This window comes from Oncorhynchus masou, chromosome 22 (assembly GCF_036934945.1).
Source record: "Oncorhynchus masou masou isolate Uvic2021 chromosome 22, UVic_Omas_1.1, whole genome shotgun sequence".
Classification (NCBI taxonomy): Eukaryota; Metazoa; Chordata; class Actinopteri; order Salmoniformes; family Salmonidae; genus Oncorhynchus; species Oncorhynchus masou.
In genome coordinates, this window is record NC_088233.1 from 56,347,483 (window position 1) to 56,374,335 (window position 26,853).

General features: G+C 41.8%; 1 protein-coding gene across 1 annotated transcript; it reads right to left on the minus strand.

The window, feature by feature from the left end:
• Nucleotides 1–692: 692 nt before the first annotated feature.
• On the minus strand, nucleotides 693–24,064 carry prr5l (proline rich 5 like). The gene is made up of 9 exons (XM_064930613.1): nucleotides 23,742–24,064; nucleotides 17,495–17,625; nucleotides 14,503–14,583; nucleotides 14,160–14,208; nucleotides 11,145–11,202; nucleotides 10,584–10,675; nucleotides 10,068–10,202; nucleotides 9,637–9,757; nucleotides 693–5,237 (listed from the first exon to the last, which is right to left on the minus strand). Exons 2-9 carry the CDS (start codon nucleotides 17,614–17,616, stop codon nucleotides 4,855–4,857), a joined length of 1,041 nt encoding a protein of 346 aa, XP_064786685.1. The 5' UTR covers nucleotides 17,617–17,625; nucleotides 23,742–24,064; the 3' UTR covers nucleotides 693–4,854.
• Between the last annotated feature and the right edge of the window lie 2,789 nt (nucleotides 24,065–26,853).

A 26,853-nucleotide genomic window follows, 5' to 3' on the forward strand; every position in this document is an offset into this window, starting at 1 on the left:
AGGACTCGCAATTTCTTCCTGAGACCAGCCAAGATCAGCTGAGTAAAAAACTAAATTATCAGCTTCCATTCAGTCAGCACATAAAACCGCTTTGCCAGGCCAAATATATACACTCCTTTCTAGAAACATAAATATCTTATCGCCTATTGAAACCTAATCTAATCAAAGTTTATTTGTCACGTGCGCCAAATATAACAGGTGTAGATCTTACAGTGAAATGCTTACTTACAGGCTCTAACCAATAGTGCAAAAAGGTATTAGGTGAACAATAGGTAAGTAAAGAAATAAAACAATGTTAATGTTAAGGACAGTAATGTTACGAGTAAAGTAGGAAGCTCAGGTTTCAATAGGTGTTAAGATTTTGTTTCAATTAAGGAGTATATATATTTTGCCTGGCGAAGCGGTTTCATGTGCTGACTGAATGGAAGCTGATCATTTTTTTACTCAGCTGGTCTCAGGAAGAAATTACGAGTCTCCACTGTCCCAGACAGAGTCAAGACCGAGTAAAAATGTATCTGAGAAAAGACCGAGACATTCAATATGTGGTCTGGAGTATGTGGTCTCCAGAACAGTTTGGAGTACTACATCACTGGCAGAAAGGGCTTTGCGGTTTCAGTCCCTAATCCCTTAGATCCCATATTACCGAAGGGTTTGTGTCAAGACCGTTGAAAGAACTGGACCAAGGTGCAGCGTGGTGAGCGTACATATTCCTTTATTTAAAAAGATGCCGAACAAAACAAACACTACAAAACAAACCGTGAAGCTAAAAGTTATGTGCCCTAAACAAAGTCAACTTCCCACAAAGACAGGTGGGAAAGGGCTACCTAAGTATGGTTCTCAATCAGAGACAACGATAAACATCCCTGATTGAGAACCCTACAAAAACATAGAAATACAAATAATAGAACATAGAATACACACTCCAAATCACACCCTGACCAAACCAAATAGAGACATAAACAGGATCTCTGAGGTCAGGGTGTGACAGTTTGTCTTTTGTGTTAACTCAGCAGCACAGACATTCCTCGCAATGGTGACTCTTACACAGTGCAATGTTACTCGTTTCAGGAAACTAGGCGTGAAGTTGTGACGCGCGACTTGACAAGGAGAGGCGTTTGAACATATTTCTTTATTATAAAAATGCAGTTTTGGACAGAAATGCCTTCTGGAACATGTGAACTTTCATGTGCCTTAACAATAAACTTGTATGCCATCTTTAAATACAAACAAAATTGTTATATTACGAGCATAGTTGTTAAAGCCATAGCAAAAGAGAGGAACCTTCCTGTTAGCCATGATTGGCTGAGATAATGGATGTGCTGGACATGCTGAGAGATATGTTCAGAATGGTCTGCCATGTAGTACGCTTATGTCTATATCATGAGCTGCGTAGTATGTGAAGGTAATCCTTTCTAAAGTGGCTTTTTTGAAAGGTGTCATGAAGAACTGCACAAATGTTGCTAAGGCTCTCCACGTTCTGGAGGATCGAGTTTTGAAATCAGTGGAATGACTGGTGGAAGCAGAGTATGATAGCTAAGGAGATTTAGGCATATGATTGTAAATGCGGAGGCGGTCGAAAAGGGAACACATAAGGCTGTTATTTAAAGCACCTGTTTGGATTACATCTTCAAACTAAACAAATCCTTTGCTCGCTTTGAGGACAATACAGTGCCACTGACATGGCCCACTACCAAAACCTGCAGACTCTCCTTCACTGCAGCCGACGTGAGTAAAACATTTAAACGTGTTAACCCTCGCAAAGCTGCAGGCCCAGATGGAATCCCTAGCCGCGTCCTCAGAGCATGTGCAGACCAGCTGGCTGGTGCGTTTACGGACATATTCAATCAACCCTTATCCCAGTCTGCTGTCTCCACATGCTTCAAGAGGGCCAAGAGGGCCACCGTTCCCAAGAAAGCTAAGGTAACTGAGCTAAACGACTACCGCCCCGTAGCACTCACTTCCGTCATCGTGAAGTGCTTTGAGAGACTCGTCAAGGACCATATCACCTCCACCCTACCTGACACCCTAGACCCACTCCAATTTGCGTACCGCCCCAACAGGACCACAGATGACGCAATCGCAACCACACTGTACACTGCCCTAACCCATCTGGACAAGAGGAATACCTATGAATACCTATACCTATGTGAGAATGCTGTTCATCGACTACAGCTCAGCATTTAACACCATAGTACCCTCCAATCTCGTCATCAAGCTCGAGACCCTGGGTCTCAACCCCACCCTGTGCAACTGGGTACTGGACTTCCTGACGGGCCGCCCCCAGGTAGTGAGGGTAGGAAACAACATCTCCACCCCGCTGATCCTCAACACTGGGGCCCCAACAAGGGTGTGTTCTGAGCCCTCTCCTGTACTCCCTGTTCACCCACGACTGCATGGCCATGCACACCTCCAACTCGATCATCAAGTTTGCAGGCGACACTACAGTGGTAGGCTTGATTACCAACAACAACAAGGCGGCCTACAGGGAGGAGGTGAGGGCTCTCGGAGTGTGGTGTCAGGAAAATAACCTCACACTCAACGTCAACAAAACAAAGGAAATTGTCGTGGACTTCAAGAAACAGCAGAGGGTGCACCCCCCTATCACATCGACGGGACAGTAGTGGACAGGGTAGTAAGTTAAGTTCCTCGGCGTACACATCACGGACAAACTGAATTGGTCCACCCACACACACAGCGTGGTGAAGAAGGCGCAGCAGCGCCTCTTGAACCTCAGGAGGCTGAAGAAATTTGGCTCGTCACCAAAAGCACTCACAAACTTCTACAGATGCACAATAGAGAGCATCCTGTCGGGCTGTATCACCACCTGGTACGGCAACTGCTCCGCCCACAAGGCTCTCCAGAGGGTAGTGAGGTCTGCACAACGCATCACTGGGGGCAAACTACCTACCCTATAGGACACCTACACCACCCGATGTCACAGGAAGGCCATAAAGATCATCAAGGACATCAACCACCTGAGCCACTGCCTGTTCACCCTGCTATCATCCAGAAGGCGAGGTCAGTACAGGTGTATCAAAGCAGGGACCGAGAGACTGAAAAACAGCTTCTATCTCAAGGCTATCAGACTGTTAAACAGCCACCACTAACATTGAGTGGCTGCTGCCAACATACTGACTCAACTCCAGCCACTTTAATAATGGAAAAATTGATGTAAAAAATGTATCACTAGCCACTTTAAACAATGCCACTTAATATAATATTTACATACCCTACATTACTCATCTCATATGTATATACTGTACTCGATACCATCTACTGCATCTTGCCTATGCCGTTCTGTACCATCACTAATTCATATATCTTTATGTACATATTCTTCATCCCTTTACACATGTGTGTATAAGGTAGCTGTTGTGAAATTGTTAGGTTAGATTACTCGTTGGTTATTACTGCATTGTCGGAACCAGAAGCACAAGCATTTCGCTACACTCACATTAACATCTGCTAACCATGTGTATGTGACAAATAAAAAAAATGATTTGAAACTAAGGGCAAGCATGGCATCCGTGACAGAGATGGAGAAACGTTCATCCATGTAGCTTGTTACATTTTCAGATATATTTAGTCAGAAAGTCATTTTCATTGCAAGTTAAAGCTTACTGTTAGCTAACTAACATTAGCTGTCTGGCTGGCTCGCATGTTCATGTTACATGTATGATCTGTGTAGTAACGTTATGCATATCTCAGAGCCATTTGTATTGCTAGTTATAGCCTAATGTTAGCTAGCTAGCTAACATTGAACCCAGCTAGTTGGTTAGATTTATCTACCTGTAGATTCATGCAGGGTAGTAATGTTATGAGTTGGGATTATGGTTAATTGTTTAGCTAGCTAGTACATGTCTAAACAAAAAAAGACTCCACTATTCAAGTAACCATTTCACTGTACCGTTTACACCTTCGAACAGGCTAGAAACTAACCAAAAACATGGTTTAGAAAGTTGCTTTTAATTTTTAAACGGATGGGTTTATTGGTGTTAAGACGCACCAGTTATGCTATTTTGGACCCCCAGGCTGCTGAAGTCATGCATGATGTCATTTTTTTGTTAATAATTTTTCAGAACAACAACGACAAGTTTGATGTCGGACGACAATAGAATGTTCATGATGTCACTGTGACAACTGTTGATAGATGTAGTATAAACCAGCCTTTAGTCTTGAAATCTTTGGTTGTACACTACCATACTCACTGTTTAGCACATTGCCTCACACGTGAAACTGATGGGTGGGGCTATGTCTTAAGAGGGTGTAAACGATGCTGAATGGGTGTAGAATAAGAAGAGCTCGTGTACCAAACATTCAAGGACCATTTTCTCAAAAGTGGGGTTACAAGTTTTTCAACTTTCAAAGCAGAATTACTTTCCCATTTGTTCCTCAACTGCAGTGTATGATATACAGTTTTTATAGCTGTGAGTCTAGGGAGTCAACTTTTATCTAATGTAAAAAAATATATATACTAAAACAATGTTACAAAAGACCAAATCGAGGCGGTCAGTCACAAATATACTTTCTTTACATGAGGCTCAGATCTCACTGTCCCCTGTGTCCTTATGAGAGGTTAAATAGGGTAAAAACACGAGCTGTTACAGTAGATGCCTGTCATCAATCAGTTCCAACCGAGGAATGCGTCCCAGGAATAAAATAATGTGAATAGATCTGACATGTTGGCAATTCGGGTAACAGAGCTGTACGGAAAAATCAACTGTTTCCACATTTTGGCCTCTGAGCACAGAGGAGGGAAAGCCCTTGGGTGACAGGGACTCCACCCAACCACCCTGCTCGCACTCAGAGATGTTTTTTATCCCCTAAGATTCCAGGAATCAATAACAACACTGGTTAGCTGGGAGGATGGCAGCTGATTTCAGTCGATCTCTGCTTTCTAAAGGGCCCCACCACTCCCAGTGGGGATTCCAGGATGTCTGGATGGCTGGAGAAAGGCCTGGGCTGCATGCCGTTGCCTGCCATCCCGTTCCCACCACCGCCACCACCACTGTCCTCCTCCATCCCAGGCTGCATCCTGCCAGAAGCTGAGAGCAGCCGTATGTCGGAGTGTGCATTGGCCACTGTGTGGCGTCGGACTCCTCCCACCTTCTCCAGATAGGATTCCCCCTCCTGCTCCACTAGGGGAGCCAGAGAGGAGGAGTCTGAGGCATGATGATGAGTAACAGTGATCTCTGGTTGTGCCACTCCTCTTAACCTGGAAAGTGGTGCACGGCATTCTAGGGATAGAAGAAGAGGAAAACACCTGTTTGAGTATTTCTCTGCTATTGTTTGAAAGTAATACAGTCAACTCCTGATGAGTATGCATTGGATAAATGCAATGCAATGCAGTTCACCAGTCCTAATTCAAGAACAATTGTTAAAGGCCCAGTAGTCAAAATGTTTATTTCCAGTTTTTTTCTATCATATTGTACAACAGCTGATGAAACTAACAGTGCAAAATATTTTTTTTATAAGTGATATTTCCTGTGCCTTAAAGAATTATTCCTGAATTCATCTCCCAGTGTATGGTGGAAAGCAGACTCAACCAGATTTTCCTCTAGGATTTTGCATGTGCTTAGCTCTATTCTATTTATTTTTCATCTGGAAAAACATAACAATTTCAAGCACACCCATAACATGATTCAGCTACTGTACCACTATGCTTGAAAATATGTAGAGTGGTACTCAATAATGTGTTGTATTGGATTTGCCTCAAACATAACACTCTGTATTCAGGACAGAAAGTCTTTATCACATTTTTTTGCAGAATTACTTTAATGCCTTGTATCAAACAGTATGCATGTGTTGTAATATTTTTTATCCTGTATAAGCTCCAATCTTTTCAATCTGTCAATTAGGTTAGTTTTGTGAAGTATGTACTGTTGTTGATTCACTTAGTCTTGCCATAACAAAAGGGTTGAATACTTATTGACTCAAGACATTTCAGCTTTCATTTTTAATTAATTTGTAAAAATTTCAAAAAACATTATTCCACTTAGACATTATGGGGTATTGTGTGTGGGCCAGTGCCAAAAGAAAATCTCAATTTACATGTAGGCTGTAAAACAACAAAATGTGGAAAAAGTCAAAGGGTGTGAATACTGTAGTTGCTGGCACTGTAGTTGCTGATTGAAAATACAATTTACACAGGACATTTTAATCAGCATGTTTGCATGGGCAGGATGCATTGGCATTCCATTGTGACATGACCATGCTGTAAATTGGTTAATAGACCAATAACAAAGAGAGTTCCAAACCTCTCTGCCAATAACAGCCAAATGATCAATGAACCTACCAGGTACAACCCCAAATCAGTAAACACGCGCACCCTCATAGATGTCATCCTAACTAATTCGCCCTCCAAATACACCTCTGCTGTTTTCAATCAAGATCTCAGCAATCACTGCCTCATTGCCTGCATCCGTAATGGGTCTGCAACCAAACGACCACCCCTCATCACGGTCATACGCTCCCTGAAACACTTCTGCGAGCAGGCCTTTCTAATCGACCTGGCCGGGGTATCCTGGAATGACATTGACCTCATCCCGTCAGTAGAAGATGCCTGGCTATTCTTTAAAAGTGCCTTCCTCACCATTTTAACAAGCATGCCCCTCTCAAAAATTTAGAACTAGGAATAGATATAGTCCTTGGTTCACGCCAGACCTGTCTGCCCTTGACCAGCACAAAAACATGGCGTTCTGCATTAGCATCAAATAGCCCCCGTGATATGCAACTCTTCAGGGAAATTAGGAACAAATATACACAGGCAGTTAGAAAAGCTAAGGCAAGCTTTTTCAAACAGAAGTTTGCATCCTGTAGTACAAACTCAAAAAAAGTTCTGGGACACTGTAAAGTCCATGGATTATAAGAGCACCTCCTCCCAGCTGCCCACATCTCTGAGGCTAGGAAACATTGTCACCACCAATAAATCCGATATAATTGATAATTTCAATAAGCATTTCTCTAAGACTGGCCATGCTTTCCACATCGCTACAACTACCCCGGTCAACTGCCCGGCACCCTCCACAACAACCCGCCAAAGCCCCCACCATTTCTCCTTTACCCAAATCCAGATAGCCGATGTTCAGAAAGAGCTGCAAAATCTGGACCCCTACAAATCAGCCGGGCTAGACAATCTGGACCCTCTCTTTCTAAAATTATCTGCCGAAATTGTTGCAACCCCTATACTAGCCTGTTCAACCTCTCTTTCGTATCGTCTGAGATTCGCAAAGATTGGAAATCTGCCGCGGTCATCCCCTTCTTCAAAGGGGGTGACACTCTAGACCCAAACTGCTACAGACCTATATCTATCCTACCCTTTCTTTCTAAGGACTTAGAAAGCCAAATTAACAAACAGATTACTGACCATTTCGAATCCCACCATACCTTCTCCGCTATGCAATCTGGTTTCAGAGCTGGTCATGGGTGCACCTCAGCCACGTTCAAGGTTCTAAACGACATCATGACCGCCATCGACAAGAGACATTACTATGCAGCCGTATTCATCGACCTGGCCAAGGCTTTCGACTCTGTCAATCACAACCTTCTTATTGGCAAACTCAACAGCCTAGGTTTCTCAAATGATTGCCTCGCCGGTTTACCAACTACTTCCCTGATAGAGTTCAGTGTGTCAAATCGGAGGGCCTGTTGTCTGGACCTCTGACAGTCTCTATGGTGTGCCACAGGGTTCAATTCTCAGGCCGACTCTCTTTTCTGTATACATCAATGATGTTGCTCTTGCTGCTGGTGATTCTCTGATACACCTCTACACAGACTACACCATTCTGTATACTTCTGACCCCTCCTTGGACACTGTGTTAACTAACCTCCAGACGAACTTCAATGCCATACAACTCTCCTTCCGTGGCCTCCAACTGCTCTTAAACGCAAGTAAAACTAAATGCATACTTTTCAATCGATCGCTGCCCGCACCTGCTCGCCCGTCCAGCATCACTACTCTGGACGGCTCTGTCTTAGAATACGTGGACAACTACAAATACCTGGGTGTCTGGTTAGACTGTAAACTCTCCTTCCAGACTCACATTAAGCATCTCCAATCCAAGATAAAATCTAGAATCGGCTTCCTATATCGCAACAAAGTATCCTTCACTCATGCTGCCAAACATACCCTCGTAAAACTGACCATCCTACCGATCCTCGACTTCGGTGATGTCATCTATAAAATAGCCTCCAACACTCTACTCAACAAACTGGATGCAGTCTACCACAGTGCCATCCGTTTTGTCACCAAGGCCCATACACTACCCACCATCGCGACCTGTACGCTCTCGTTGGTTGGCCCTCGCTTCATACTCGTCGCCAAACCCACTGGCTACAGGTTATCTACAATTCTCTGCTAGGTAAAGCCCTGCCTTATCTCAGCTCACTGGTCACCATAGCAGCACCCACTCGTAGCACGCGCTCCAGCAGGTATCTCTCACTGGTCACCCCCAAAGCCAATTCCTCCTTTGGTCGTCTTTCCTTCCAGTTCTCTGCTGCCCATGACTGGAACGAATTGCAAAAATCTCTGAAGCTGGAGACTCACATCTCCCTCACTAGCTTTAAGCACCAGCTGTCAGAGCATTTAACAGATCACTGCACCTGTACTTAGCCTATATGTAAACAGCCCATCTATCTATCTACCTACCTCATCCCCATACTGGTATTTATTTATTTATTTTGCTCCTTTGTACCCCAGTACCTCTACCTGCACATTCATCTTCTGTAGATCTACCATTCCAGTGTTTAATTGCTATATAGTAATTACTTCGACCACCATGGCCTATTTATTTCCTTAAATTACCTCATTTGCACTCACTGTATATAGACTTTTTGTTTTCTTTTGTTCTACTGTATTATTGACTGTATGTTTTGTTTATTCCATGTGTAACTCTGTGTTGTTGTATGTGTCAAATTGCTACGCTTTATCTTGGCCAGGTCGCAGTTGCAAATGAGAACGTGTTCTCAACTAGCCTACCTGGTTAAATAAATAAAGGTGAAAACAGCTGGTTTTCCCTTCCCCACTCAGACCACTCCCAAAAGCTATTTTTGCCCATTTTAATGGAAATCTATTACAGTAAGGTACTTAATTGTTACTCTGAAATTATTTGAATTTGATATAAAAACTGCTGCATTGGGCCTTAAATTACTCTGGGATATCTGCATGCTCTAGTTTAGTGCATGATGTCACGACCATCCCAAGCCATTGAATTGGTCAGGTTGACTGTAATGGCAATCGTAGAAACAACTACACTGGGGAAGGGAAGTAAAAGTGCAATAAAGAAAGTGTGTGTGCTAGCCAGTTCCAGGCCAGTGTGATAAGAAATGTGATCAAATGCAGATTTGCAGGCTCTGGTGATGTTTTTTTATGTGATTTGTCATGCCATAGAAGCCTAGTTAGGGCTTAGAGCCTGGGGGCCACGGTAAAGGGATCACACATTCTCCTTCTTATTAAAAAAAATGGTCAAATTGCTGTTAATGCTTCTTTTGAAAACAAGTACTATTTTACTCTTTTATTAAGGGTTCATTATTGTTCAAAATACAATATGATTAGGCAAAGAAAAAAATCACTTAATCTTATGACAAAAAGTGGGACCAAAGCTTATACTATGTTCTGTTGTGACCCAGGCCACTCACCTACGAAGCAGTTGGTGTTGCTAACGTGGAGGACGTTCCCCAGGTAAGGCGAGATGACTGTCTCGACCAATCCCTCCAGCTGATAGTACTCTTGACTGGGCCCGTTAGACTCATGGATGCCCTGTGGATAGATACAATGACAGAAACATAGACAGATACATCGTGAGTAAGCATGGGATAGTGCTCAACACAGACAGTTGACACAGAGGCCTCACTTTGAACCCTATTGCATTAACTTCATATTACGATGTGAGATAATGTTACGTTCATTTGCCACAGAGCCAGGCTCTGATTTGCCATGTAGTACTGCCATGTAGTACAACTGACCCAAAGGGGTTTAGAAGCTACATGTACTAACTATTATTATTCTACTATATGTGGTGACAATTGTCACATAAAGTGTCTACATTACAATGTAGAAGTAAGCTTACCTGCAGAATCAGCAGCATTTGTGTGATGGCTGGGGGGACTGTGGCAATGGGCAGTAGGTCTTCCAGGGAGAGCTTCAACAGGACCAGGTCTCTGAAGCCCAGTAGAGCCATCTGTCTGATGGTAAGCTCCTGACCCTGCACTCACACAGGAAAAAACACACATAAACAAATGATGTTCATGAGGGATGAAATTAGATGGCAACATTGCAGTAAAGGGCTGGGAGGACTTCAAGATGCCAAATAAATGAAAGAGTATGGCAAAAAGCAGAGGCTGTAATTGAGAGAGGGAAGGAGAGAGAGAGATTTCTGACCCTACACTGACAGGGGCAGGAGAGGATTGTCCCTATCTGGCTGTGTGCAGTAGAATGAGCAGCCAGTTTCAGAATTAAGCCAGGAGGGCAGGATTAATAACACCCCTACTGTATAAACCAAGTGCCATGGGATTGTACTGATTACTGAGGGTCAGGCAGTCGGTTTAAAGTCTCAGCGAAAGGACGGGCTGTATGTTGGCAGTACCTGAACAGGATAGAATATAGCCTGGAGCGTGGGCAAGATCCCAGTGAAGAACCTGACCCACATCTCAGACAGGATAAGGAGTTGACTGTCACCTGAGGAGAAAGGGAGGGACAAATGAACCACCATTAGATGACTCTGTGACAAATGGCACAGATCTAAGTTCTTTCACAGAGCCTTCGTTCCCTGAGTCTGAAAGCATTGGACAGGTGGAAAGCAATATGGCACTTGGATAAGGATTTTTACTATTGAATTGCTATTACACATAATGCTTTATGCTACACAAGACTGAATTGAGGTGGTCAATCACAAATAAACTCTTTACATGAGGCTCAGATCTCACTCTCATTTCTCTGTCCTTATGAGAGGTTTAATAGGGTAAAAACACAAGTGGTTACAGTAGATACCTGTCATCAATCAGTTCCAACCGAGGAATGCGTCCCAAGAATAAGACCTTGGGGAAATACCCTGACCATCTCGCTGTGAACAAAGTAGCTTCCTTAAATGTAAATGAAAACTAGCCAAATTGTTTGCAATGTTTCATGGCGCAGATGGTACACTTACCCTCATAAAGTCTAATCTTCTCCAGAATATGTGACAGGCCTTTGGTCAAGAGTTGATTCTAGGACAAATTGTAAGAAAGAAAGAGTAAATGTTAGAAACGTATGTTTTTAAATTCAAGGAAACAGTAACAGTTTCAAGTTCTCTTACATGGCTGTTACCAATGACTCTATTAACATCTACATGAGAGACATCTGGTGTGCAAATGAAATGCATCTCACATGCCAGTTGGTGTAAGGTTGCTGAAAGGAGGTGTTCATTTGTGTCCTATCCAAAACACGTAGAAAAGGGGATATTTATAACCAACGTTCAGAATGAACAGGTTTCAACCCCTTCAAAAAAATCAGTTCTCTGCTGACTGAATAATTGATCAACAAATGCACAGAAAGGCACTAAGCAAAAGAAAATCTGCTCATTGCATATAGAGGAGCTGGTGGGACAGCCAGTGGAAAATACGGAGCATAGTGGTTGGTAATGTTCCCTAGTTGCACCGTGATTTGCTCAGTGTTCTGTTACTCATGGGGACACTACGTCACCGCAAAATTTATTGGGAGAGCTCGAAAATTCAAGCCCCTTTGGTGCTGCCATAGAGTTACATTAGAAGTGTCCATCCAAGAAGGCTCAAGGTCATTGGCCACAGAAAAAAATAAATCAAATCATGTTATATCTACCGTAGCTTTGATTGGACTGATGTCAACATCATACTTTCAAAATCTTAGCTAGCAGTCATCATCATGAAAGAAGTCGACAATCTACTGGCAAATCCTTTTCAATCCTTGCCATGTGAAGAGAAATTATGAAGATAATTTATAGATTAAACATATTGGTGCTCATCGGCCATTGGACATAAACATTACAGAACACATTGGAAATTGCAAGTTCAACAATGAGTGGTTTGGAAGAAATCAGTGGCTAACTGCAAGCATTGCAAAACAATCACTAGCATGCTATTCAGTGGAGTGGGTGTGTGGTCCAAGTCTGGGTTTAAGGATCTCTTTTCCAAGCTTAAAAGGATAAACATTCAACATTTGCAATGCTGTCAATCCAGCATGGCTTCTACAGCGTTCAAAACAACTGGAAACTCGGAACTGGGAAATCTCAGACTTCAGTAAGTTCAAGACAACTATGACCTCGGGAAAAAAAAACTAGCTCTGACTGGGAAAATACGTTTTGAATGGTCTTCCAACTCGGAATTCAGAGTCGGGAACTCAAGCCTCTTTCTAGAGCTTTGAACTGAAGATCACTGACGTCATGATTCAACATTTACAGAGTTCCCAGTTGTCTTGAAAGCACCATAAATCCAAAGAATGCCAGACTTTGATGACAAAGTTTGATGACAAAATTTGCCCACAAAGGTCCGCCACACCACTTCCTGTTCAAGTAAGCACAGCACAACAAGTTGAGTCAAAAAATGTATTGTATGCTGCTTCAGAAATTCTGTAATATGCCAGGGAGATATGTATACTGTAGCTAAGAAAGTAATACTGAGTTGTTGTGTTGTAATTTGAAATACTTGCTACACCAGAAGTTAATGGTTATATGTAGGAGGAATGTTTATGGTGGGGTCAATTGAGGGCGGATAAGAGCCATGTGCCTGGGAAGTTACTAAGTAAGGGAAAAAGGCAATCACATGGTTTCGGTCACTGATAACGGTGGAGAGCTGTGTTTTAGTGAGGAATGGGGGCCGAGGTCAGGTCAGGTCACATGAAGGGAGAAGGAACAGTTTACTACCCACATCACTTAACTTCTTGCCTAGCAACAAAGATGTAGGGTTTTGTTGCCTAGCAACAAAGATGTAGGGTTTTGACTCCGCCAAAAGGGAGGTTTAAATACTTGTGCTGTTGGAACCATGTCTTTGTCGCTGTTTGACCCGTTGGGTGAATAAACTTCGTTTGAGCATTGACTAGTTGTCTGTTAGTTTTTCACTCTGTTTGTCAGAACCTAACAAAGTTTATGTTGTGTAGTAAGCCATTACTTGCCCATGTGCCTCACCCTAATAAGTTGGTCCCTTTTCCCCTCATAATATAGCCTACTGTTCTGACTTGGTGGTGCATGTAGCCTATAGCCTGTTTTAAAGAAATGTAATCATTGAATATTTTAAGAGCTTTCATTGTCTGAATATGCGCCCCCCTTATTTATCCTATGGTTCTGACTTGGTGTACAGTGAGAATACCGTAAGAATGGCCCATGTTCTGAATTCTATCGCTGTACATTTCAAAAGTGTTTAACAAAAAGTTATATTGACTACGTCCGTCCTAGTTCGCTCGTTAATGTCTTAATCGAAATTACGGATTGCCTCTCATCCACTCGTTGTCCCAGTATGCCACAATTTATACATCTCAATTGTCAGTAGAAACCACATATGTTTAAGCAAGTCAGCCATATCAGCTTTGTTTTTTTAAAGGCAGTAAATGAGGCTGAATGAACTGTTTCTCTGCCAGACAAAGCTCCGTTGATAGCAGTGATAAGGTGTTGGGATTCCGTTGTTGAGACAGCTTTAAGTAGACCCTAACAGTTTGTGGGCACCGTTTGTCACCGTTATAGTGCACTTCATGTATTGTTTAGTGTTGTGTAGTGTAGATTTACATGCTAAAATCACCACTGGCTCAACTGCTATTTCAGGACAAATAATTAAGACAGCAATCTAAATTTAGTTTATTAAAACACCAAAACACCTTTCACTTCAATTGAAAAATAAATAAATATATGAATTACTTCATTATTATTACTACATTTGACACATGTATATGATTTTCCAGGTACCTTGGCTCTTGTCAACTCACCCAGACTGTTTTTAAATTGTTCTTATTGAGGCATTTTCCTAAAACACCTTACAAACACATTTGACTGGAAAGTTTGTAAGGGTCTTTTGGAATGAATGGGGCAAAAATCCTTACAAATCTGATATGGCTATTAAATACACTACATATGTAGCTACATGTGCATTATATTAATAAACTACTCCTTTGATCATTTTGGATGGTGAATCTACAGTACATGCAAGGGGAAAGGGCATACCTGGAAGTACTCTGTGATGAACGAGCCCAACTCGGTCTTGAGGAGCCATCTAAAAGGACACAGAACAATGGGACACTAGCTAATAACGTGAAAGAAAAACATTGATTTAAAACGCACTTTATAAAAGTATTGACATACAGTGGTGCCCTAAATCAAAGGTGGTGTAAACATTTTGATGTCTCCTTTCCTTTATGGTGATTCCACTAAGGCCTTATCTGTCAAAGACTTACGGGTTACAAGAACAAAACAAGGAGGACCGTATCCCCAAAGCTTCCTGCAGTGTGCGGTGAAGTCACAAAGCTCTTACAGAGTACATCTATCTAGACTGTCAATTCAACCTTACCTGATGCTCTCATTGAGGGTGTAAAGCTCATTCGCTTGCAACCCTCCACCCTGGAACACTTTGATCACGGCTGTTTGGACGCTAAGGAAAAGAAACACAGGGTCAGGTCAGAGCTCATTAGGTCAGAGGGCATACGTGAGGGAGCCTCAACTGCCTGGCAAATGGGAAGCTCTGGCTGAGATCAACAGGACAGTATTTAAACTTTTCTGAAAGATGGCTGATTGTGATAGATGGTGATTAGGTTGCCTCATTTTGTCTAATAAGTCAATCATACACTGAGTATACCAAACATTCGGGAACACCTTCCTAATATTGAGTTGCATCCCTATGCCCTTAGAAAAGCCTCAATTCGTCGGAGCATGGACTCTACAAGGTGTCAAAAGTGTTCCACAGGGATGCTGCCCTATGTTGACTCCAATACTTCCCACAGTTGTGTCAAGTTGGCTGGATGTACTTTGGGTGGTGGACCATTCTTGATACACATGGGAAACTTTTGAGTGTGAAAAACCCAGCAGCGTTGCAGTTCTTGACACAAACTGGTGTGCATGGCACCTCCTACCATACCCCATTCAAAGGCACTTAAATATTATGTCTTGCCTAGGGTTACAAAGGGTCGGAAACTTTCTGGTAAATTTCCAGAATTTTTCCATGGGAAGTTAAGCCCGGGAATTTTGCTTAAATTCATTTTTAAAAATCATTAGCTTATTACAGTGAACCATTTTTGTGGGATACACATAAGGCAATTCTAGGTCTTGTGGCATATTTTGGTTAAACTACCCCCAATTCAATGGAATTGCAAACCTCTGCATGCACAGTGCATTCTTCCATTATATGTGCAGTGCACTCTTCCATCTAATGTACAGCTGATTCTCAAGATCTTGCACACTAATGATGCTATTGACATGTTATTGACACTGCCTGAACCAAGGACTACACGCTTTATGGTAGGTTTTGATTACAATACTGGGTGGGGTGAATATATCCTTGTTTTGAAACACACATCAAAGCACGCAACAGGCTAACCAATACAAGGGTTGATAAATTGGGGGCCATCCGGGAAAATTTGAGGCTTTTTGAGCCTGACAACGAGCCATTCCCATGGAAACAAGGTTGAAAAGTGACAGCAAAGATGAGGCCTCAGAGTCAGATGTTCGAGGGGTGGACATTGAGGAGATCTAGGGAGAAGACATGGAAGACAAACAAAGCTTTAGTTTTTGGACTATCATTTTACAGATGTATGTTGAAAATGTTTTTGGGAGATGTGATGGATCATTGGGGATCATTCAATACTCCCTTTCTTTTGTTGTTCAGTGAAATCATCCCATGTGAAGAGTCAACTCGTTTAATTAAAGTTAAATTCGTAACTAAATCGTTTTTAAAAATGTCTATTGGAAGAAATTTTATGATTTGCAATTATGTCTACTTATGATAAGGTAAAAGGTTTATGTTTCTGTCTCCATATGATAAGGTAAATATATCCCATGCAAAAAACATCTACATTTAAATGGTAATAATATTAATTTGCTTATATTTTTGTTAATTCCCATGGAAAGTTTCCACCTCTGAATATTACCTAAAATGTGCAACCCTAGTCTTGCCCATTCACCCTCTGAAGGGTACACATACACAATCCATGTCTCAAAGTTTAAAAATCCTTCTTTAACCTGTATCCTCTACTTCATCTGGATTTAACAAGTGACATCAATAAGGGATCATATCTTTCACCTGTATTCACCTGTTCTGTCTATGTCATGGAAAGAACAGGTGTCCTTAATGTTATGTATACTCAGTGTATGTCTTGAGCCATGTTAATTACAAAAACCATTTTTAAACTTGTTTTGATAACAACCCACCGTGGCCAATTAGTGCCCTGCAACATTTTCTGAATATGAATTCTCCAATGTAGGAAAAGAGGTGTGAAGTATGATGCATTTTGCAACAGGGAGGCATGGACATACTGTAAACAGTGAAAACCAGAGATCCATTTAAAGCCCCTCTGCAGATATTGTCATAACATGACATAACATATTGTCACAACATGGCCTTGGGGGTTTTCATAAACCTTTTCACTGTGTAGCAAAGCTGTGTAAAGGTACTGTCCAGAATCAACCCCTAGCCCATACCCCCTGGGCACTTTTGTAGAGCTGAAGGAATTAGAAAGGAAAATAGGGCTTGTGAAAACTTGGCATTGGCCTTTTGTCCTAGTTTAGGGACGGTTCGCTATCAGATCAAAACAGTGCAGCGTACCATTGTGACTTCGGCCCTTTGCTGTGGAGGACTGTGCCGTTCAAGCGGTGGCGGCGGCCGGTGACCATGTGGCCAAGGACACAAACTCCACACCTATGGAAAGACCCCATGCTTTCGGTGGACAAAGAGCACGCCAAGTGCCTCAGTGGCACCTCTGGGGTTTAGCGGAAGAGACCTCTTAGCAGCCGAAGCACCCGCTGCCCCATCCGCTTCCCACAAAACATCCTGTCAAATGCTCTATTCACTTCCTGAGAGAAGGGGGAGAGCTGTCTGACACATTTCCACACCGAAATAAAGGCTTAGCTTCCGTTTCCGTAGTGAATATGTTCAAAATCGCCAGCTCAACAGTACTATCCACACTTTTTGCAGATAAAGAGTGATGGGGTGGTCAGAGAGGAAAGAGACCATCACAGGTCTTCCTGCTCCAACCCGGACACTTACTAATATACACATAACCCACATCCTCTAAAAACTTCCTGGTGGGATTACAACATTATTTATCCTGTAATTTCCTATCATGTTCTTTTTGGACATTTTAGTGAAATAAAGTGAGGCACAAAGAAATATGATATGTATCAAATCTAGTTGCTTCCCATTTGAAAGCAAACCAAAGTCAGTTCAGTATCTAATGACTGATATAGACCCTCTGTCAGATATGTATGAAAAGAGAAACGTGTTTCACACACTCAAACACACACATTTAAAAGCAGTGTTGGATGTGGTTCACACAGATGAGGCGGCCCACCTATTCCAGACGCTGGTGTTGGACAGCTGCTGGCCGACCGAGCTGGCGTGGAAGCAGGCGAGGTCCGTCAGCACGGGCGAGCTCATGAAGCGAGGGCGGGGCCGCCGAAAAGATCCCATCATGCACCAGGCCTGCAGAAAACACAAGTCAGTGGTTAATAATGGCTATTCAATTGGGTGCAACTAAAAGTTCATGACATTGCAGATTAAAAAAATAAATACATCATCATGCAGTATAGAAGTCTGTGTATGAGCTATTCAGTGCATTTCTGCCTCCAATGCTAAAGCTGTTCATTCTACTGAATAGACCGCATGGAAGAAAGGAAGACTTGGTGTGACATTGTGAAAGTTTCAGAATCAACAGCCACTGGCATAGACGAAGACAGAAACCAAAATACTTTGGCTACAACACTCACACAAAAGTGTTTGTGTGTGTACAGTAAACCACTACAGTGAGCGAGTAAGTTCACTAAGCGAAACTGTGTCTGAGGGGGAAGACAGACACTCGCTCTCACAGCAGGTATGCATGCTTATGTTGTCTCAATACGAGAGAGCCTGTATCATTCCGAAAGCAGAGAGGTGGTGAACCCCCGCTGTGCAGTCATGTCAACTTCCTCTCGTCCATTAGCTTCCTGCCTTACTGCTCTAATCCAAACCTCAGTACTGTTTACAGCACAAACTGTGCCCTAATGAAAGGGCCAACCGCCAAAAGCCTGGGTTGGTTAGGTAAGAGGAGAGTGGCTAAGCTAGGCTACACTGGGATATAATAAGAGCCTGAGAACAGCATGGGATTTGGCGTCCCGCACAGATATATGGATAGCTTGTGAGCCAGGCCCCAAAAATAACGCTGTGTCGAGAACTTGGTAAACTAAAATGAGATAAGGGACAAGGTGACAGGAGGTGGGCCATCGCACAGCTTTTAGTCTCAAGTCACCCACTGACAGAGAGAGCAGGAAGCCCACATGAAGGGGAAGGGAGGGTGGTGAATGCCACCAAATGTGGTAAACAACGCACATGCGCTCTTTCCCACGCATTGAAAAGGCACTCATGCACAAGCTGGCCTGGTACATAAACAATCACACACAGACTTGCACAAACACAAGCTTGCAAACACCTACGGTACACACTTGAGACATGCACACACAAGCTGGTGAACACACACACCGCCGCCCCGCCTGTACCCACCACGTCACCCCATCCCACACACATCTGGGTGTCAGAAAGTATCCCTACCTCCCCAATCTACTCTGTAGAATGAGAGCAGATGCAACAGCACCCACCACTCATTTAAAGAGGTGCAATGCCTAATATACGTGACTTATGTACGTGTGTGCGTGTGCCCTCATCAAGTGCAGATCCTAAATTAGAAAGAACATCGAAAAGCTGTAAATGAAAGATTATTCTGCACCTCCTTTTTTTTCTCTCGCCTTCGTGCTCTGCGTCCCCTCTAATGCTGTCCCTTTGTGCACTCCACTGAGGGTAGCCTGGCAACGCTAAATAAGTATTTAGCAATCACCTCTCTCTCTGTTCTCTGTTTGGCAGACCAGATGAAAATAAACAATAGCATGCTTGTGTGCACCCACCCCGGGTGCTTCCATTTGCCCTGATCCAAGAAGAAATCAGAGTGAGGGTTTGTGGGGCACTCTGCAACATGAGGGCTGGACTTTTAGCCACCTGGGTCGCCCTAATTGAGACTAGGGTAGTGGGCACTATGAATGTATACTTTCAAAATGCATCCATAAATACAATGTTTATCACAGATCTGTAGATGACTGGATAGGGAATGGTAGTAGTAGGGCAATTCTATGGTAACAGAATGACACTGAAATAATTTTAAATTGAAAACAAATTATGCCAAACTAAAACCTTTGACTCCAAAGTCAAAGAAACCAGACAACTCTATGCACAAGGAATTGTGCTATACGGTACTATACCAAACTCTACTCTACTGTATTGTACTGACCTATACTCCACATTTCTTTACCGTACTGTACTGTATCAAACTCTACTCTACTGTATTATATTGTACTGACCTATACATTTCTTTACCGTACTGTACCAAACTAATGAGAGTGTAGTAATTCAAGATGTAGCGTCATGGCTTGTAGACACAGTTTTTTTGTTAGGCTGGGTGAATGTTAGGGACTACTATTTTAGATCAACACATTAGAGATTTTCTATTTCTCCATCTCTCATTCTCTTTGAATCAGCACCTGTGCTCTTATTTCCACAGGCTTGGTATCACCAACACTGGCTGTTACCTTGCCTCTTTGACTAAGTACTTACAACCTTCAGTGACATTCTAAAGATCTAATGCCTTCCCTAATCAGCAGTAGGAGTTACTAGTAAGGTCAGTATTTTCAGCGAGGAGTGTCACACACACAAGCAGGCCTTAGGCTGCAATGGCTGTCAGCTTAGCGTCACCCATCTTTACTGTACTTTCCTATAAAGGTGCATCAAACTTATGCAACTTGGACTCATGGGTAGACATAACATGGTAAACGTAAATATGTCTCCCTCCACTTGGTATGATATGTTACATTTCGTATGGTATGTATACATTTGTGGAGGTCCATCTTCCATCTCGTATAATATAATATGTCTTCTAAGCAGAGTTGCAAAGAAAAAGCCATATCTCAGACTGGCCAATAAAAAGAAAAGACTAAGATGGACAAAAGAACACAGACACTGGACAGAGGAACTCTGCCTCGTCAGCCAGCATCCCAGAGTCGCCTCTTCACTGTTGACGTTGAGACGGGTGTTTGTGGGTACTAATTAATGAAGCTGCAAGTTGAGGACTTGTGAGGCGTCTGTTTCTCAAACTAGACACTCTAATGTACTTGTCCTCTTGCTCAGTTGTGCACCAGGGCCCTCCACTCCTCTTTATATTCTGGTTAGAGACAGAAGTACACAGCATTGTACGAGATCTTCAGTTCCTGGGCAATTTCTTGCCTTCATTTCTCAGAACAAGAACAGACTGACGAGTTTCAGAAGAAAGGTCTTTGTTTCCGGCCATTTTGAGCCTGTAATCGAACCCACAAATGCTGATGCTCCAGATACTCAACTAGACTAAAGGCCAGTTTTATTGCTTCTTTAATCAGCAGAACAGTTTTCAGCTGTGCTAACATAATTGCAAAAGGGTTTTCTAATGATCAATTAGCCATTTAAAATAATACACTTGGATTAGCTAACACAACGTGCCATTGGAACACAGGAATGATGGTTGCTGATAATGGGCCTGTGTACGTAGTATGTAGATATTCCATAAAAAATCTGCCATTTCAAGCTACAATAGTCATTTACAACATTAACGATGTCTACACTGTATTTCTGATCAATTTGATATTATTTTAATGGACAAAAAATATACTTTTCTTTCAAAAACAAGGACATTTCTAAGTGACCCCAAACTTTTGAAAGGTAGTGTATTTGTTAATAATTCCAATTTGTTGTGGCTAACATTAGTTAGGTTCTTAACATTAGTTAGGTGGCTAACGTTAAATACGCTAGGGGTTACGGGTTAAGGCTAGGAGTTAGGTTAAAGGGTAAAGGTTAGGGGAAGGGTTGGCTAACAGAGGTCGACCGATTAATCGCCATGGCCGAATAATTAGGGCTGATTTTTCATAACAATCGGTAATCAACATTTTTGGACGCCGATTATGGCCGATTACATTGCAATCCATGAGGAGACTGCATGGCAGGCTGACCACCTGTTGCACGAGTGCAGCATCAAAATAACCTTGTGGCTACAAGGAGCCAAGTTAAGTTGCTAGCTAGCATTAAACTTATGTTATAAAAAACAATCCATCTTAACATAATCACTAGTGAACTGCACATGGTTGATGATATTACTAGGTTAACTAGCTTGTCCTGCGTTGCATATAATCATTGCGGTGCCTTTATTTAGTTAAAAGAAATTCATGTTAGCAGGCAATATTAACTAGGGAAATTGTGTCACTCCTCTTCCGTTCAGTGCAAGCAGAGTCAGGGTATATGCAGCAGTTTGGTCCACCTGGCTCGTTGCGAACTGTGTGAAGACAATTTCGTCCAAACAAAGACCGTAATTTGCCAGAATTTTACATAATTATGACGTAACATTGAAGGTTGTGTAATGTAACAGCAATATTTAGACTTAGGGTTGCCACCCGTTCGATAAAATACAGAACGGTTCGGTATTTCACTGAAAGAATAAACGTTTTGTTTTCGAAATGATAGGTCATTAATATGGTAAAATCTGGAAACTAAGGCTCGTATTTCTGTGTATTATTATATTATAATTAAGTCTATGATTTGATATAGCAGTCTGACTGAGCGGTGGTAAGCAGCAGCAGGCTCGTAAGCATTCATTCAAACAGCACTTTACTGCGTTTGCCAGCAGCTCTTAGCAATGCTTGAAGCACAGCACTGTTTATGACTTCAAGCCCATCAACTCCCGAGATTAAGCTGGCAATACTATAGTCCCTATAAGAATATCCAATAGTCAAAGGTATATGAAATACAAATGGTATAGAGAGAAATAGTCCTATAAAATCTACAACCTAAAACTTATCTGGGAATATTGAACTCTCATGTTAAAAGGAACCACCAGCTTTCACATATGTTCTCATGTTTTGAGCAAGGAACTAGCTTTTTTGCATGGCACATATTACACTTTTACTTTCTTCTCCAACACTGTGTTTTTGCATTATCTAAACCAAATTGAACATGTTTCAATTTATTTGAGACTAAATTGATTTTATTTATGTATTATATTAAGATAAAATAAGTGTTCATTGTTCATTCAGTATTGTTGTAATTGTCATATATACACACACACACACACACACACACACATATATATATACATATACACACACATATAAATAAAAATCGGCCCATTAATCGGTATCAGCTTTTTTTGGTCCTCCAATAATCAGTATCAGTGTTGAAAAATCATAATCGGTCGACCTCTAGCTAACATGCTAAGTACACTGAACAAAAATATAAATGCAACTTGAAACAATTTTCCTGAGTTACGGTTCATATAAGGAAATTAGTCAATTGAAATAAATTCATTAGGCCCAAATCTATGGATTTCATGACTGGGCAATGTGTGCACACAATTTGAGCCATGGGAGGGCATAGGCCCACCCACATGGGAGCCAGGCCCACACACTGGGGAGCCAGATCCGGCCAATCAGAATTCATTTTTCCCACAAAAGGGCTTTATTAAAAACAGAAATACTCCTCAGTTTCATCATCTGTCCAGGTGGCTGATCTCAGACGATCCTGCAGGTGAAGAAGACGGATGTGAAGGACCTGGGCTGACATGGTTACACGTGGTCTGTGTTTGTGAGGCCGGTTGAACGTACTGCCAAATTCTCTAAAATTATGTTGGAGGTGGCTTATGGGAGAGAAATTAACATTAAATTAATTTCAGTCTTGCTGTCAGTATGTCAATTGCACACTCCTTCAAAAGGAGGAGACATCTGTGACATTGTATTATGTGACATTACTGCACATTTTAGAGTGGGCTTTTAATGTACCCAGCACAAGGAGAACCTGTGTAATGATCATGCTGTTTAATCAGCTTCTTGATATGCCACACCTGTCAGGTGGAAAGGAACATTTCTTACAAACAGGGATGTAATGACATTTGTGCACACAATGAGGGAAATATGTTTTTTATGCATATGGCAAATTTCTGTGATCTTTTACTACAGTTCATGAAACATGGGACCAACATTTTACATTTTTCTTTAGTATAGTTGAAAGTAGCTAAAAAGTAGTAAGTAGCTCCAAAGTTGTTAATAAGCTAAAATACTAAAGTTGTCCGTGATGAGATTCGAACACGCAACCTTTGGGTTGCTAAATATTAGCTCTTTTTTTAATACCAAACATAACATATTTTAGCAATTTGGTTGTCCGAGATTTACATTTACTATGTCACTATTAGTCTAAGAGAACAGGCTGAACCACCAAGGAGTAACAGGCAGCATGCTCAGTCCTGCAAAATTCAGTTTGGAGATGTTATTCAATGGTTTGAGTTCATTTTCTACATATGTATGCAGTTTTTTACTGCCGTCAAGACGTTCACTGACACACTCATTTAGGAAGAAACTTCAAGATGGCAAATCAGAATCTCGAGAAGTTGAAAGGCAGAAAACATATTAGAAGTGTGACTGTCAACGTAAATATTTATCTTTAGAAGTAGGCTGGGCCAATTTGAATACATTTTGTAAACAAACATATTTTAAAGCGTATCTTACCTTTTACAAGCTCACTTCAACTACTCTTCAATTGCCGTGTGTCTTGCGCACAGCGGCGACCTTGTGGCGACAATTTCAAATTCGTGTATAAAGCATGTGAAGCCTATACCTCTTTGAACTAGCGAATTATGAAATTCAACCAATTGAAAGGTCCTTGGGTTTTAGTCTCGTCGTCTAATAATTCAGCCCATAAAGAGTTGCATTAGCTTGAAGGCTATTTGCTACATCTGCTACTTTGTACTGCGAAGTATCAAACGACGCTCGCGTTTACAAGTGTGACTTTCATCAATACACATCTATAGAGTTCGTTCATTCTCTGGTGGTGCCTGCCCCTCCTCCCCGACACCGATTGTTACGGAATACTTAACCGTTTCAATATTCATGAAGTGATCACCACTCTCTGTAAGCGGAAGCATTTTAACGGTTTATTATAGCCTATAATACAGTTATGTGAGTTGTCGCAGAATTGATAGGGAGTTTTTAGGAAATGGTCGTCTTTAATACAATATTGACTTTCACTAAATTCAACATTAAAAGCATAGGCCTAGATGCTTCACAATAACTGTGTTGGAAATATTGCACACTGCACAGTATACTATTTTGTACCTAACTACTAGCATTGTAATTTGTATAATATATTATATCAAATTATACAAATTATACTATTCATTACACAAGCCAACTGCAGGCTTCGTCTAGGATTAGGTACTGACTTGTCACACATTTAGTGTGAAGAAATGTAATTTTGCCTACCAATAAAATTTCATATATAGTATAGTCCTACAAACCCACAGTTCTAAACCCTCTACTATCACCATACATGTTGATGCAACTAGGCCTGCACATATCGTATTTTTTCAATCCATTATTATTGTGCAATCCTAAAAGGTAAACATTTAAACTTCAAAGTGTTGTGATTTTGATAAGAGTAAGATGAAACCAGGTGATATAAGATCAATCCATTTTTCCACCCTGACCAAACAATAAATCCCTTGATTCTCTCAAAATAACCTTCTACCTAACAGCTACTTGACAGTTTAACATGTAAACGTGAAGTTCGAGACTCATGAACGTGCTCAAGAAAGTCAAAAACCCCACTGAGGGAATCATCATGTTGATTGTCAATCAAGAAAAAGGATCAGGCTAAAATGAATTGGACAGTGCTGATCCTTTATAATCACTTAAGCAAGAGCATTATTTGGTCTACAGAGGGTCAAACCAGTGCCACATTTTAATAGTTAAGGTAGAGCACAAAAATGGTCAACACAACATCAAATCACATTTTATTTGTTACATGCGCCGAATATAAACAGGTGTAGACCTTACAGTGAAAAGTAACCAATAATTAAAGAGCAGCAGTAAAATAACTATAGCGAGGCTATATACAGGGGATACGGGTACAGGGTAAATGTGCGGGGGCACTGGTTAGTTGAGGTAGAATGGACATGTACAGTCATAGACAAAAGTTTTGAGAATGACACAGATATTAATTTCCACAGTTTGCTGCCTCAGTGTCTTTAGATATTTTTTGTCAGATGTTACTATGGAATACTGATGTATAATTACAAGCATTTCATGAGTGTCAAAGGCTTTTATTGACAATTACATGAAGTTAATGCAAAGAGTCCATATTTGCAGTGTGGACACTTCTTTTTTCAAGACCTCTGCAATCCGCCCTGGCATGCTGTCAATTAACTTCTGGGCCACATCCTGACTGATGGCAGCCCATTCTTGCATAGTCAATGCTTGGAGTTTGTCAGAAGTTGTGGGTTTTTGTTTGTCCACCCGCCTATTGAGGATTGACCACAAGTTCTGAATGGGATTAAGGTCTGGGGAGTTTCCTGGCCATGGACCCAAAATATCGATGTTTTGTTCCCCGGGCCATTTAGTTATCACTTTTGCCTTATGGCAAGGTGCTCCACTATGCTGGAAAAGGTATTGTTCGTCACCAAACTGTTCCTGGATGGTTGGGAGAAGTTCCTCTCAGAGGTTCTTTATGAATTCTTTATTCAGAGGTTATTTTTGAATTCTTTATTCATGGTTGTGTTCTTTGGCAAAAGTGTGAGTGAGCCCACTCCCTTGGCTGAGAAGCAACCCCACACATGAATGGTCTCAGGATGCTTCACTGTTTGCATGACACAGGACTGATGGTAGCGCTCACCTTGTCTTCTCTGGACAAGCTTTTGTCCGGGTGTCCCTGCACCCTTTGCAGAATATCAGTCTGTCCCTGATGTTTTTCCTGGAGAGAAGTGGCTTCTTTGCTGCCCTTCTTGACACCAGGCCATCCTCCAAAAGACTTTGCCTCAATGTGCGTGCAGATGCACTCACACCTGCCTGCTGCCATTCCTGAGCAAGCTCTGTACTGGTGGTGCCCCGATCCCGCAGCTGAATCAACTTTAGGAGATGGTCCTGGCACTTTCTTGGGCGCCCTGAAGCATTCTTCACAACAATTGAACCGCTCTCCTTGAGGTTCTTGATGATCCGATAAATGGTTGATTTAGGTGCAATCTTACTGGCAGCAATATCCTTGCCAATATCCATGCCTGTGAAGCCCTTGTTGGTGCAAAGCAATGATGACGGCACGTGTTTCCTTGCAGTTAACCATGATTGACAGAGGAAGAACAATGATTCCAAGAACCACCCTCCTTTTGAAGCTTCCAGTCTGTTATTCGAACTCAATCAGCATGACAGAGTGATCTCCAGCCTTGTCCTCGTCAACACTCACATCTGTGTTAATGAGAGAATCACTGACAGGATGTCAGCTGGTCCTTTTGTGGCAGGGTTGAAATGCAGTGGAAATGTTTTTGGGGGATTCAGTTCATTTGCATGGCAAAGAGGGACTTTGCAATTAATTGCAATTCATCTGATCGCTCTTCATGACATTCTGGAGTATACGCAAATTGCCATCATACAAACTAATATGTGTCATTCTTAAAACGTTTGGCCACGACTGTAGGTAAAGTTATTAAAGTGTCTATGCATAGATAATAACAAAGTAGCGGGAGCGTAAGGGGGGGGGGGGGCAGTGCAAGTAGTCCGGGTAGCCATTTGATAGATATAGATATTCAGAAGTCTTATGGCTTGGGGCTAGAAGTTGTTTAGAAGTCTCTTG